Raw genomic sequence first — 13315 nt, 5'->3', positions numbered from 1 at the left:
TCATTCCACCACTGAACTGCCACTGATGGTGGTGGGTCATCCATCCGCTCTATGTGTCTGCTTAGTCAATACATGTTAAAACATGCATTCAATGTGGACTATTGGCTCCATGAAGACCTACCTCCTTGGCCATGAGACAAAAATGAAACCTGGTAGCCTGGTGGATTATGAGATGGGCTGCTAACCACAAGGTCAACAGTTCAAACCCACCAGCTACACCAGGCAAAAGAGCAGACTCCCCACTCCTGTAAAGATTTACAGCCCCAGCAACTCAACAGGGCAGTTCTCCTCCCAGCTATAAAGTCTCTGTGAGTCAGAATTGACTCAATGGCTCTCAGTTTGAGTGTTTTGTTTTGTTTTTGCCATTAGACCATGTGTTAGTCTGGGTAGACTAGGGAAACAAATTCACAAACACTCATGTGTATAAAAAAGAGACTTATATAAAAGAGCAATTGTATATTGAGAAAACATCCCAGCCCAGTCCAAATGAAGCCCATAAGTCAGATATTAACCCATGCGTCTGATACCAGTCTACAAGTTTCTCTTCAGACTCACGCAACACATGCAATGACACTGAGTGCAGGAAGCTCACAGGCCAGTGGGTGGAAAGTCTTTTGGATCCAGTGGCGGTTGAAGCATCTTAGCACTAGCATGGTTCTGCACGTGACTCCTCCAGCTACAAGGCTCTGGCTCCATCAGTGTAGCTCCATCTGGTTTGTCAACAGGAATGTCTCACAGGGAGAGTGTGTGTAGTCTGTCTCCAGTGAGCTATTGATCTCCAAACGAGGTCATCAAGCAGAGACCTGATTGACAGGATAGACTCCACCCCTCCGCTCTTTAATAGTCTCAAGTTGGCACCAGATTATGTAACTACCACAGACCAGAAGAACTAGATGGTGTCCCGCTACCATACTAAGTATTTTTGGTCAAAGATTGTCTAGAATAATCTAGGTCAAAGGTGGGGAAACTGCAGAACAGAGATTCAAATACTTGTGGTCTCCAGTTTTCTAGAGCCATGAAGGCTCATGAGTCCCTGAACCACTTCCCTGAAATAATCTTTAAACCCCTTGAAGTCTTCTTCAAAACCAAACAATGGTTTGACTTAACTGCTGATGTTGTTGTTGTTGTTGTTGTTGTTGTTGTTGTTGTTGTTGTCAGGTGCCATTGAATCAGTTCCAACTCATAGCGACCCTCTGTACAACAGAACAAAACACTGCCCAGTCTTATGCCAGCCTTGCTATTCCTATGTTTGAGCCCACCATGTGTGTGTTCCCCTGGCATCCACAGTACTTTGCATATGGGTAGCTTAACTGGTAAAATCAACACATCTGCCATGAGCATTAACCTGGGTTCAACTCACCGCTATAGTGTCAATGCCAACAGGGCAGGGTAGAAATGCCCTGTACATGTCTGAGACTATAACTCTTGTAGGAAGTAGAGAGCCCGTCTTTCTCCCATGGAGTGACTGGCAGTTTTGAACTGCTGACTTTTGGGATCGCAGCCCAATGCGTGAACACTACGCCACTAGGGCCCCCCTATAGAACACTAAGCCCTGTTAAATTGACAAGAGCATCTTGACCTCTTAGATAGGAATGTGGGAGGCAGATGACAGGAGAGAGCCCACTGAGAAGGGTAGGAGAGAATGCACACTGGGAAGACTGTAAGCAGTGTCATGTGCATGGGCTGTTTCGCTGCATATCTTCTCAAAATGACAACCAGACACTTGTCAATGTCCATCTGACAGCGAACTAAAATGGAGAGGTCAGAAAAAAAAACACATGAAAAACACAATATTCCCTGACTTTGCATGTTTCGCCTGACTCCACATGGGGTCCCTCTTTTCCAAGCTTCCATCTGGAGTTCCAGAGGCCTCTGGAAGCCCTGGGATCGTTGGGGTCACAGCCCTCCACTCACTCACTCCTGCCATGCATAGTCACCGTGTGCCTACCATCTGGTATCCCCTTCACAGCAGGAGTTCTGGCTACACTATCCAGATCAAGCAGCTGTCCAGCCGCTGCTCAGATACCCCCAGATTTGCACTCTGGCTTCTGAAGCAAACTCGGACACAAAGCCCACATCTGTAGTTCAAAGTCCCTGGGCACCAAAACAGGTGTGTGAATGGCAGGTTGACAGGCATGCCACAGGTGGGCTCCCAATCAGGGCGCTCACACCTTCCCCCAGGAGTGGAAGAGCGATTGGATGCTGTCTGAGAGGGTAGGTGGTAGCACGCTTTCTCACACAGATTAGGACAGGACAGCTGACCGGTTTTCAGAGTTGTTCCATAGGGAGCCCTGGTGGCAGAGTGGTTACGAGTTGGGCTGGGATCCACAAGGTGTGCAGTTCGAAACCGCCAGGTGCTCTGTGGGAGAAAGATGGGGCTTTCAACTCCTACGAAGACTTTCAGTCTCAGAAACCCACAGGGGCAGTTCTACCCTGTCCTGTAGAGTCGCCAGGAGTCAGAATGAGCTCGATGGCAGTGAGACTGGTTTCATAAGCGGGGTACTAAGGCCCTGTTCAAGCTGACCAGGACCTCCAGAACACAGGAGACACAGGCCTCCAGACTCAGACACCCTGGACCAGGGCTGCACAGCTGGTCTCCCCCTTCCCCAGACCCACAGGAAGGTGGATGCAGGGAGTCTCAAGTCAGGCCAAGAAGAGGCAGAGGGGCTCAGCCCCTGGTTGCCAGACAGCACAGTCATGTACCCTCTCAGCAAGGCCTTTGAGCTGGCCCTGAAGGATCGCCTCCGTCAGACGTCCCTCCACACTGACTCAGCCCTCTTGGCTCTCTTAGGGGCCGGCCGCCTGTCTCTTCTCTTCGATCCCAGCCAAGATGGAGGAGGGCTGGTGCGGCCCCTCCTTATATGGAAACCCCCCGTGTTTTGCGCAATAGCAAAGCCATAGGACCAGGAGCAGTTGCCGTTGGGTGCTCACCACAGGCCGACTATGTCGCCTAGTGATTTCAGCTGACCCTCCAACTCTGCCAAGCAGTCACTGTACAAATTGGGAAACTGAAGCTCTATGGAAAATGGCTTCGTTGGCTTGGGGGCCGGGGAGGGAGGGTTCATAACTCCCTGTGGAGAGGGCTCCCTGTTCTACACATGTCATCATTGTTGTTCATGATGATGACGTTCGGTGCCATGGGGTCAGATCAATTCCCCACCCTGAATTCCCCTCTGGACTCAGAAGTTTTCACAGGCTAGCCTGTAACCCCAAGGAAGACAAAGCCTTGCTGCTGTTAAGTGTCATCTGTCGGTTCTGACCCATGGCGACCCATTTACGACAGAAGGAAACACTGCCCGATCCTGCGCCCTCCGCCATTGTTCCTCTGCCCAAGCCCATTGGTCCAGCCGGTGCTCAGCCACCGTGTCCATCTATCTCCTGAGGGCCTTCCGCGTTGCCGCCGCCCCTCTGCTTTCCCAACCATGACGTCCTTCCCTAGGGACAGGTCTCTCCTGATACGACGTCCAAGGTACTTGAGACGAAGTTTCACCATGCTTCCTTCTAAGGAACATTCTCTACTCCTTTTTCCCCCTTTTTTTAAAAAAGCATTTTATTAACTTATTATTTTAATAAGCTCTTGCATATATTATTATAATCCATAGTTCCATTAACTCAAACATGGTAATATAATTGCTGCCATCATCATTTTCAATCCATTTTCTTTCTTCTTGAACTCCTTGATATCAGCTCCCCTTTATCCCCTTCTTCCCCTATTCTGCCACCCCCCTAAACCCTCAACATATTATATATTATTGCTATTGGGGTGCGTTAGTCTGGGTACTTTAGAGAAACAAATTCACAGAAGGTCATGTATAAGAGAGAGTTTTATATCAAGGTTAAGTGCGCATTAAGAAAACATCCCAATCCAGTGCTGCCCAAGCCCACAAGTCCAACATTAACCCATTTACCCATGTGTCCAACACCAATCCACAAAGTCCTCCTCCATCTCACAAAACAGACACCATGATGCCGACTGCAGGAGGAAAGCCGAGTCAGTGAACATGTAAACATCTCAGCGCTGGCAGGGGTCTCCACATGGCTGCTCCAGCACCCAGGGCTGCATCGGGGTAGGTCCATGTGACTTCTTCTCAGGGATGTCTTGCAGGAAGTAAAGTCTTGCCAGCTGAAGCAGGGAACTGGCTAAGGCAGCTGCACCCTGGTCCGACCATGAGAAAGCAAGAGACCCGAGAACTAGAAAGGCGAGGCTCACTGAGCCATTTATCCCTCCATCCTTCAATTAACCCCACATGTGTTTATCAGCCAGATTGGCACAATAAACTACCTCAGGGGGTTTGCCATAACTTACACCATCCCATATATACATTTACCTAAAAGTCTGATGTCCACTCCCTTCGAGTGGGATTACACGGTCACCGATACTATCAGTTCCCCTTCCCACCTTTCCCCTCCTCTCTTTCCGTATCCTCAGGGCGTCATTACTCCTCTGACTGTTTCTGAGGATTTATCTGTCTTGAAGTGTCTTCCTCCGAGACAGATTTGTTTGTTTAAAATCAAGAAAGGTATGTGCCGGGGTTGTCTCCTCTCGTCCTGCTTAATCTGCATGCTAAGCAAATCACCAGAGAAGCTGGAATACACGAAGAAGAATGTGAATTGGAGGAAGCTCCCTAACAACCTGCGACACGCAGATGGCAAACCTTGCGTGCTGACAGTGAGGAGGACTTGAGGCCCCTGCTGATGAGGGTCAACACGGGCGGCCTTCAGTATGGATCACAACTCACTGTAAAAGATAAATGCAAATCCCCGCAGCTGGACCAACCAGTCACAGCATGATAACGGAGAAAAGGTTGGTTGAAGTTGTCAAGGGGGTTGCCTTGCTGGGAGCCACACGTTCTGGTAGATACTACCACCACCACCACCGCCACTGCAGGTCAGGGTGTGCCCGACTTCTAGATGGATCCTTACATGAGTGCATGGTGCTAGCTGCCAGCCACCCCAGGCACAGCGAACAAGATGCCGGCCTGCCCAGTGCCATCCCTGGTGGCCAGGCCTTTCTTCCTAGACCATCTCAGTGTGGAAGCTCCGCTGACGTCTGCTCAGCATCACAGCAATACGCGAGCCTCCGTGAGGCCCACGGGGGGCACTGAACCCAGGTCTCCTACAGGGAGGGCAAGGACTCTACCTGTGAGCCACACTGCCCCTCTCCTCTTAACCCCGCCCACTCCCGCCAGATCTCGGGGGCCTGTTTTCCCTTAGCAGATTGGACCCCCTCACCCTGCAGGCTCCCACTCCTCACGGCCTGCTTCCTAACCCCTGCCAGGGCAAGGCCAAGGGAAAACCCATTTCTGGGGAAAAAGCGTTCCACGCTGCTCACAGGGTGGGGCCTGACCTTAGCGAGGCTGGCCGGTCACTTGCTCAGGTTGGACTTACTCAGCGCTCACTGATGGCACAAGGGCAGGCAGAGCCTTCCAGACAGCCAGGCCACACTTGGTCAGATGCCCCACCCGATGCGGGCCAGGCTCCCCGACACTCAGGCCAAGCCCCACCTCACTTGTGCCAGGCGCCTTCTAGACGCCTCTCACTCTCATACCAGGCTCCCCAACATTCATGCCAGGCTCGCCAGTGCTCAGACCAAGCCCCGTCCACTTCACCCAGGCCAGACTCCTCCTTTGTCTCCAGCCCTGAGGCCAAGCAACCCCCTCCTCCTCCTGACAGAGTGGGGACTCCTCACTCTAACTAAGCATGAGAAACAGAGTGACATGCATGTCCCCAGGAAGACTTCTCCTCCACAGGCCCACCCACCACCCTGTCGGATCAAGGACAGCGCAGCCAGCCTGGTGACCCCAAGACAGATTTGGAAGGGCTGGGCCTCGAAGCCCTCCTCTGGGTGAAGATAAGCCCACGGTGCTCAGAGGGTCCCCGCGCGTGCCAGAGTGGACGCTTCCCATGTGCTTTACCAGCGGACTTTCAGGTGCTGACCACCAGTCCTTCTTCTTGGGGGCCCCTGGGTAGGTCTGAACCTCCACCCTTCCGGTTACCACACAGTGGTGCCAGCCTTGTGCCCAATCCCAGGAGGACTCTGTCGGGTTAAAGCTGCTCCAGAATTACAGGTGGCGCTTGGGGGACATCCACGTGACCAGAAGGCCCCGCTGAAGAGATCTGGTCAGGTGTAAGATGGCTTCCCCAAAAATGGTCCCTGTTCCACCCTCGGGAAGCAGGAGTGGCTAGAAGAGCTGAAAGTCAGCCTGTCCCCACAGAGGGGCCCTCACAGGACAAAGCGCTCCTGTGCGAATCATGGCAGTGAGTTTGCATTTGAGTGAGACAGAAACTGGTTGGGAAGGGCCAGGGGCACCACTCCTCCCAAGGGTGGGGCTCCACATGGCCTCAGCAGGAGGGTGAGGGCCAGCGGGGAGGGGGTCCTGCAACTGCGGAGTGACTTGGCAGAAGCCAGAGCCAAGCCCTCCAGCAAATGACATCAGCACTTAGGGGGACAGCTGGAAGCATCTTCATTTTCAGAGCTCTCAAACCGCAAGCCAAACTCACTGCCATTGAGTCGATGTCGACTCTTGATGGGAGCAGCAAGCCTCAGCTTTCTCCCACGGAGCAGCTGGTGGTTTCAAACTGCTGACCTAGCAGTCAGTAGCCCTGAGTGTTACCGACTGCACCTCCAAGGTCCCTGTCCTATTGTCTGTGGCGGATTGAATTGAGTAACTCTCAAATCAGTGCTGAATTCCTGGGTCTTGGAGCTGTGAACAGCGTCCTGTTGGGAAATAGCATGTTTCTTTTGAGATGGGAAAGAAGCTGGCCGTGCCAGGGTGGGGTGGGTCCTAACCCTAATCTCTTCTGAGTTCTGAACAGAGCCAACTAAACACAGAAGAACCTTGAAGGCAGATGTCACACATGTCAGTCTGTAAACCAGTGGCTCCGAGGGAGAACAACCAGGCTTTTGACTCCTGTAGAGTCACACTGTCCTGAAAACCCACGGGGGCAGTTCTACCCTGTCCTCTAGGCTCGGTCACTGCAAGTCGGCATCGACTCAGTGGCAGTGAGAGACGCACAAGCGGGAGACAGAGGCTACATAAGAGATGTCTAGGAGCCAGGGAGCAAGGCAGGTCCAGAAGGACGCCCCAGGAAGGACCCGCCATGGTAGAGACCCTGACCTAAACTTCTGGACTCTCCTGCTACGAGAGCGCAAGGAGACGCAGGCATGGTGTGCCGCTCGAGGTCTTGAGGAGTTCGGCTTGATGCTTGTGGCTCAGCGGGGGCTTTCGGAGCTGCCCAGGAAGGTGGGGACAATGAAAAGTTGGGCTACTCAGTGATGCACTGTTTCTGCACTGGGGAAGAAGGTGCTGGCAGGAGGTCTGTGCCTCCTGATCCACGGTCATGAGCCCTCGAGGCAGCTCCCTCTGGAAGCTGTGCCAGCCCTCAGTCACCAGGAGCCAGAGGGAGACCGGAAACCGCCCTTCTATGGGGCTGGGGGAGGAGAGGGCCACGGGACTCACAGGACCGCACAGGGTATCAGCACGCCAGGAGCCACGCTCCACTCCTGGACGGAGTCTCTCTCAGGCCGCCCCGGAAGTCTCCAAGCTGAAAAGGGAGTCAGGAGCTGACTAACCTCTCATCACCTGGGCCCCCTCCCCCCAGTGAGAGAAATTTTCCTTTCAAAGGCCCAGCCTGCTTGCCCTGCCTCCCAAAGCCTCTGCCTGCTGCAATCCTTCCAGTGAGATCACTGACGCCTCCGGGGTTTTGTAATTTGAAGTAGCCACCCCAGGATCCGCAGCCGCCAGCCCGGGGCGCAGGGCTTCCCAGAACCCAGGCACCTCCAAAGGCAGCGCTCACACCAGAAAGCCCAGCTCACTTTGCGAGCACAGTGCCACCCAGGTAAGTGGGGACCAGCTTTTTCTTATACAAGAGTCAAGGTTAAGATCGGTATCTCTTCAGAAGAAGGATGGAGGGAAACATTTCTTTTACACTTCGCTGTATTGTCAAGATCTCCTGCTTTCCCCTGTGAGTGTACACCCCAGTTCAAGGTGAGTGGCACTTGGGGTGTGCCTGGCTGAAGGTGCTCTGGTCTCCCCAGAAGAGAAGAAGGAGCAGGAGAGAGAGCAATTTTAGCAGGTCCCCGGACCTGCGAAGCTCCTCTCCCTCGGGGGGAGCTGAGACGGCGGGGCAGGGCTGGATCCAGCCCCCAGCCCTGGCTGCACGGGGGATAGCCACAAGTCACTCCCCATGTCAGACAGATCCAGGGGTCCCCAAAGGGCTGCTGGCAGAATCCCGTGAAACCAACACCTCACTGTGTGGTCTGTGGCTTCACAACAGCCTCTCAGAAAGCTGCGGGAGAAAGCTCGTTTGTTGAAAAAAAGTCTTCTCCACCAGCGCCTCCCCTCCCCCGCCACTGCCTCCCCCAGCGAATTCGCAGAATTCAGGAAAGACCCACTAGAGATGAGAGAGCCCTTGTTGCTGTTAGGTGGCCTGGTGTCTCGGCGAAGATGGGCGGTGTTCCTGGCAGGATCGGCTGCTGCTTACTCCGCACTGAGGCATCCCTGGTGGCACGGCGCTGAAGCGCTCACCTGCCCACCCAAAGGTGGATGGTGTGAACCCGCCAGCCCACTCCGTGGGCGAAGGCACGGCCGTCTCCTTCCCTAAAGCTGACAGCCTTGGAAACCCTGTGGGGCCGCCATTCGCTGATCTGTCGGGTCTCCAGGAGTCAGCAGCAGCCCCATGATAACGCCGTTGGTTTGGGTTTGGGTGCTGAGCACCTACGGGTGCCGGTTTCGGTGCTGGAGAAGACAGTGTCTCCCCTGGCTGCCGATGGCAACCCCTTGAACTGAACCCGGCGAGCACAGACGTGTGCTGGGTGGCTGTGGCCACAGGCAGCTCCCCGGCAGGAGAGGGAGAACAGGACTGGATGTGCTGACTCAGTCAGGCTACAACTGAAGTCGGAGTGCCCGTGGGCACAGGTGGCAGCGTCGGAGTTCCTGGCAGAGCGCAGCCTCGCCTCTTGCGTTGTTTCCTGCTGTCTGCTTTCCCGCAACAACTTGCCGTGAACTCTTTTTAAAAAGGGGGCGGGGCGGGTCTTGGTGGCAGAGTTGCAGGTTGGGCTGCTAACTACAACATCGGAAGTTTGAAGCCACCAGCCGCTCCTCAAGAGAAAAAGGAGGCTTTCTACTCCCTTTAAGAGTTACATTCTCAGAAACCCTCAGGGGCATTTAGGGTGGATATGAGTCAGAATCAACTTGCTGGCAGTGAGTTTGGCTTTGGGGGGTTGACTTAAAACAGCACGGTTAAGCCGTTACCGGAATAGCAATACCAGGAGGGCAGGAGGAAGGTGGAGAGCAGAGGGGAGGAAGGGGGAAACGATGGAAATAACAGACACATAACCACACTCACCCCCACCGGGGGGACGAACAACAGAAACCGTGGGGGAAGGGAGAGATGAAAATAATAATAATTTATAATTTATCAAGGGGTCACAAGGGGGGCAGGAAGGGGGAAAAGAGGGGCTGATACCAAAGGTTCAAATAGAAAGTAAATGTTTAGAAAAGAATGATGGCGACATATGTACAAATGGTGTGTGGTATAATACAATTGTGTATGGATTGTTATAAGAGCTGTAAGAGCCCCCAATAAAATGATCTTTTAATTTTTTTTTAAAAAAAGCACAGCACGTTTATCTGTCATCTGACAGCTCTGGGGCCAAAGTGTAAAGCCAGTGGCAACGGGTCAGCATCATCGAGCTGTTGGCTTGTCTACTTTCCTTCTAAAAGCTCCAGGGAGCCCCCACTCCCTTGTCTCCTCCTGATGCCCAAGGCGCCCCACCATAGCCCTCGACTTATGGCCACTCCTCCGTCTTCAGCTTGCTCTGACTCTGGCCCTTCCTGCCTTCTTCTGCCCCCTGCTGACTGCATCAGACCACCGGGGTCATGCAGGACGGCCTCTCCATCTCTAGCTTGTCCGATGACCCACACCTGCAGAGCCCCCTTCGACGGGTCTGAGAGTGTCCTGCGCCACCTTTCATCCCCACTCCCTGGGACACAGCCATCCCTGGGCATCTTTTCTCTCAACCAGCCATGCGCCCCTTCACAGGGACACAGGAGCCAGGCCCCTTCCACACACGCCCCAAGAGCTATCTGGATCTGAAATTCCCAGGAAAGATATGGCCCTCCACCTGTATGTTCAAGGTCACCTCCCCTCACACTTCAAGAGGTGGGGAGCCCAACGCTTACGGGGTCTCTGGATTCTGCAGAAGGAACCCCCTATCTGGTTCCTCCTTGGCCTCCCTGTGGTAAAGTCTCTGAGTCTGAAGACAGGTGACTCTCATTGGCCTTGGTTCCCTAGGGTGGTGGTGGGAGGAGCAGAGAGGCTTTGCCATGGGAACCCTGGGCCCGGGTGGTGCTGCAGGAGGGCCTCTTGCCTTCCATGCAGGAGACCTGGGTTCGATTCCTGGCCAAGGCGCCTGATGTGCAGCACCGCCCATCTCTGATGCTCAGGGTGTTTCCCAAGAGCCTGCAGACCAGGAAGGAAGGGAGGCACAGCAGCCTACTGCTGAAAACCAGCCAGTGACCTGGCCTGTAGCCCCGGTCACAGGGATGGGATGGACAGGGCAGCTCCTCGTCTGCTGTGATGAGCTCACCATACTTCATTCCGTCTGAGGTCACCGACCACTCTTCCACAGCTATCTCACCCCAGGCTGTGTGCACCATGCCCCCCTCCCGCCCCTTCCCCTGACAAAGTGCGGCCATGAATGAGGTGCCCATGAGATACTTGTACACCTGTTCATATGACTAATTAGCAGCTCCCAGGGGAGGCGCTTCCTCTGTGCCAGGCGTCACAGCCTGCAGACTAGCCCTCACCAGAGCCCTGCAGGAAAGATGGAGTGACATGCAGACTCACGGCACGACAGGGGTCTGCAGGGACCCAGACTCAGGGTTCAGAGCCTTGGTCTGTCCTTCATGCCAAGGGGCAGCAAACATTTCTATTAGGGTCCTAGGCCTGACGGTCTCAGCTTTGCTGGCTGGTTCATCTGTCCTGACGCCATTCTGCCGAGGTAGCACAAATGCAGGCGCAGATGGGCACGTGGTGGGCATGTGCGGGTCAGAGGGCTGTGCTCCAGAGGGTTCTCAACGGCAGGTCTTACCGCAGTCCAGCATCAAGCCTTTCTTCCGGGGTGCCCCCAGGGAGCCTTGAGTTTCTTCTGAGTCTCCATGCTTTTCACCCCTTCCTGCCTCCGCCTCAGGAACTCCGAAGGTGGCCCTGGCCATATGTACACAAAAATGCATGTGGTTGTGTTTCAGGTCACTCACTGGATGGCATCCCAGCCCCCCAACCAGAGTCAGATCTTCCTGCCAAATGCCACATCCTGTGAAGATGCCCAGGAGGCATGGGACCTGCTGTCCAAGGTGCTGCCCACGCTCATCCTTGTCATCTGCTGCTTCGGCCTCCTGGGAAACATTTTTGTCCTGTCTGTCTTCCTGCTGTCCCGGCGGCGCCTGAGCGTGCCGGAAATCTACTTGGCCCACCTGGCAGCCTCTGACCTGGTGTTTGTCCTGGGCCTGCCCTTCTGGGCAGAGAACATCTGGAACCAGTTCGACTGGCCATTTGGAGCTGTCCTCTGCCGCCTGGTCAACGGGGTCATCAAGGCCAACTTGTTCATCAGCATCTACCTGGTGGTGGCTATCAGCTGGGACCGCTACCGTGTGCTGGTGCACCCCATGACCACCTGGAGGCAGGGGCGGCGGCGGCTACAGGCCCAGGTCACCTGTTTCCTCATCTGGGCAATGGGAGGCCTCCTGAGCATCCCTACGTTCCTGCTGCGAGGTGTCGACGCCATGCCCAGTCTGAACATCTCGGCCTGCGTGCTGCAGTTCCCTCAGGAGACATGGGCCTGGCACGTGGGGAGGATGGTGGAGCTCAATGTGCTGGGCTTCCTCCTGCCTCTGGCTGCCATCGCCTTTTTCAACCACCACATCCTGGCCGCCCTTCGAAGGCGGGTGGACATCCGCAGGATGAGGTGCGGGGGCTCCTCGGACGGCAAGACCACGGCGCTGATCCTCACGCTGGTGCCCACTTTCCTGGTCTGCTGGGCCCCCTACCACTTCTTTGCCTTCCTGGACTTCCTGTTCCGGGTGGGCGCCCTCCGAGGCTGCTTCTGGGACCAGTTATCGGACCTGGGCCTGCAATTCGCCAACTTCTTCGCTTTCATCAACACCTGCCTGAATCCGGTGATTTACGTCTTCGTGGGCCAGCTTTTCAGGACCAGGGTCCGGGAGCTTTATAAGCAATACACCCCTAGAAGCCGGGATACCACCTCCTGGTCTGCTAGGAAAGAGATTCTCCAACTCTTCTGGAGGAATTAAGACTGCAGCGAGTCAAGAAGCAACCTTAGACGCAGCTTCTACACAACAAACAGTACTGGGTTCAGCTGGACAACAGCCCCTAAAGATGCCCACATCCTGGGTACAGTGAACACGATCTTTAATGCCCAGGAGGGCTCTGCCGGCGTGGTAAAGGAAGGATGTGGAATGAGGAGGTTCTCCTGGACTATTGGGGTGTTCACAGAGCCCCGACAGGAGAGCAGCAGCAGGTGATTTGCCTGAAGAATGAGAAGGTGTGATGGTGAAAGCAGGAGGTCAAAGGGTGTGAGGAAGGGATCCGGAACCACACGGCCTCGAGCTGCTGCTGGGACAGGACAGGGCTCTCCCACAGCGCCCTGCTGACCCCTGGACTCTCACCCCACTGACTAATTCTGGACTCTGGCCTCCAGAATTGTGTGGGAATAAATGTGTGTCCTTTGAAGCCAAGTGTGAACTCATTTGTTAGAGTGGCAATAAGAAATTAACACCAAAATCCATCAAGAGTCCATTAATACATTCCCCATTTATCCATTCCAGTCATGTTAGCCTACATGCTCAGAATTCAGAGATAATAGACCTAGGCACCCTATCCACAAGGAGTTTGCATAGACCTAAGATGCACATAGCTAAACATGTAGTGTAATATGATACAATCATACCAAAAACAAACTCCCTGCCATTGAGTTGATGCCAACTCATCGCAACCCTGTAGGACAGGGTAGAACTGCCCCTGTGAGTTTCTGAGACTGTCACTCTTTACGGGAGTAGAAAGCCTCGTCTTTCTCCTGAGGAGCAGTTAGCGGTTTTGAACTGCTGACCTTGTGGTTAACAGCCCAACTCGTAACCCACTACACCAATAAAGCAGAGACTCAAGTAATGTCCTATGATATCATACAGAGGAGGAGAATGGCCTGAGCCCACTACACCTTGAGCAGGCAGAGGGCAGGGCTTGGCTTCTTCTAGGGAATCTAGGGTTACCTGAGAAGTCTCTGTGAAGGTAGAGG

The 13315-nt window shown here is 54.2% G+C and overlaps 1 protein-coding gene across 1 annotated transcript; it reads left to right on the top strand.

Annotated features, from left to right (window-relative positions):
* The first annotated feature begins 7393 nt into the window (after positions 1–7393).
* BDKRB1 (bradykinin receptor B1) lies at positions 7394–12758 on the top strand. The gene is made up of 2 exons (XM_075531344.1): positions 7394–7839; positions 11253–12758. The coding sequence occupies exon 2, from the start codon at positions 11265–11267 to the stop codon at positions 12312–12314; it is 1050 nt and encodes a 349-aa protein (XP_075387459.1). The 5' UTR covers positions 7394–7839; positions 11253–11264; the 3' UTR covers positions 12315–12758.
* Positions 12759–13315: the final 557 nt, after the last annotated feature.

The sequence above is a fragment of the Tenrec ecaudatus genome, chromosome 14 (assembly GCF_050624435.1).
Source record: "Tenrec ecaudatus isolate mTenEca1 chromosome 14, mTenEca1.hap1, whole genome shotgun sequence".
Classification (NCBI taxonomy): domain Eukaryota; kingdom Metazoa; phylum Chordata; class Mammalia; order Afrosoricida; family Tenrecidae; genus Tenrec; species Tenrec ecaudatus.
This window is presented reverse-complemented; position numbering and strand designations above follow the sequence as displayed.

Bases quoted from the DNA above. Each gene is read 5' to 3' on its own strand.
- BDKRB1 (XM_075531344.1), top strand. From the start codon at position 11,265: ATGGCATCCCAGCCCCCCAACCAGAGTCAGATCTTCCTGCCAAATGCC.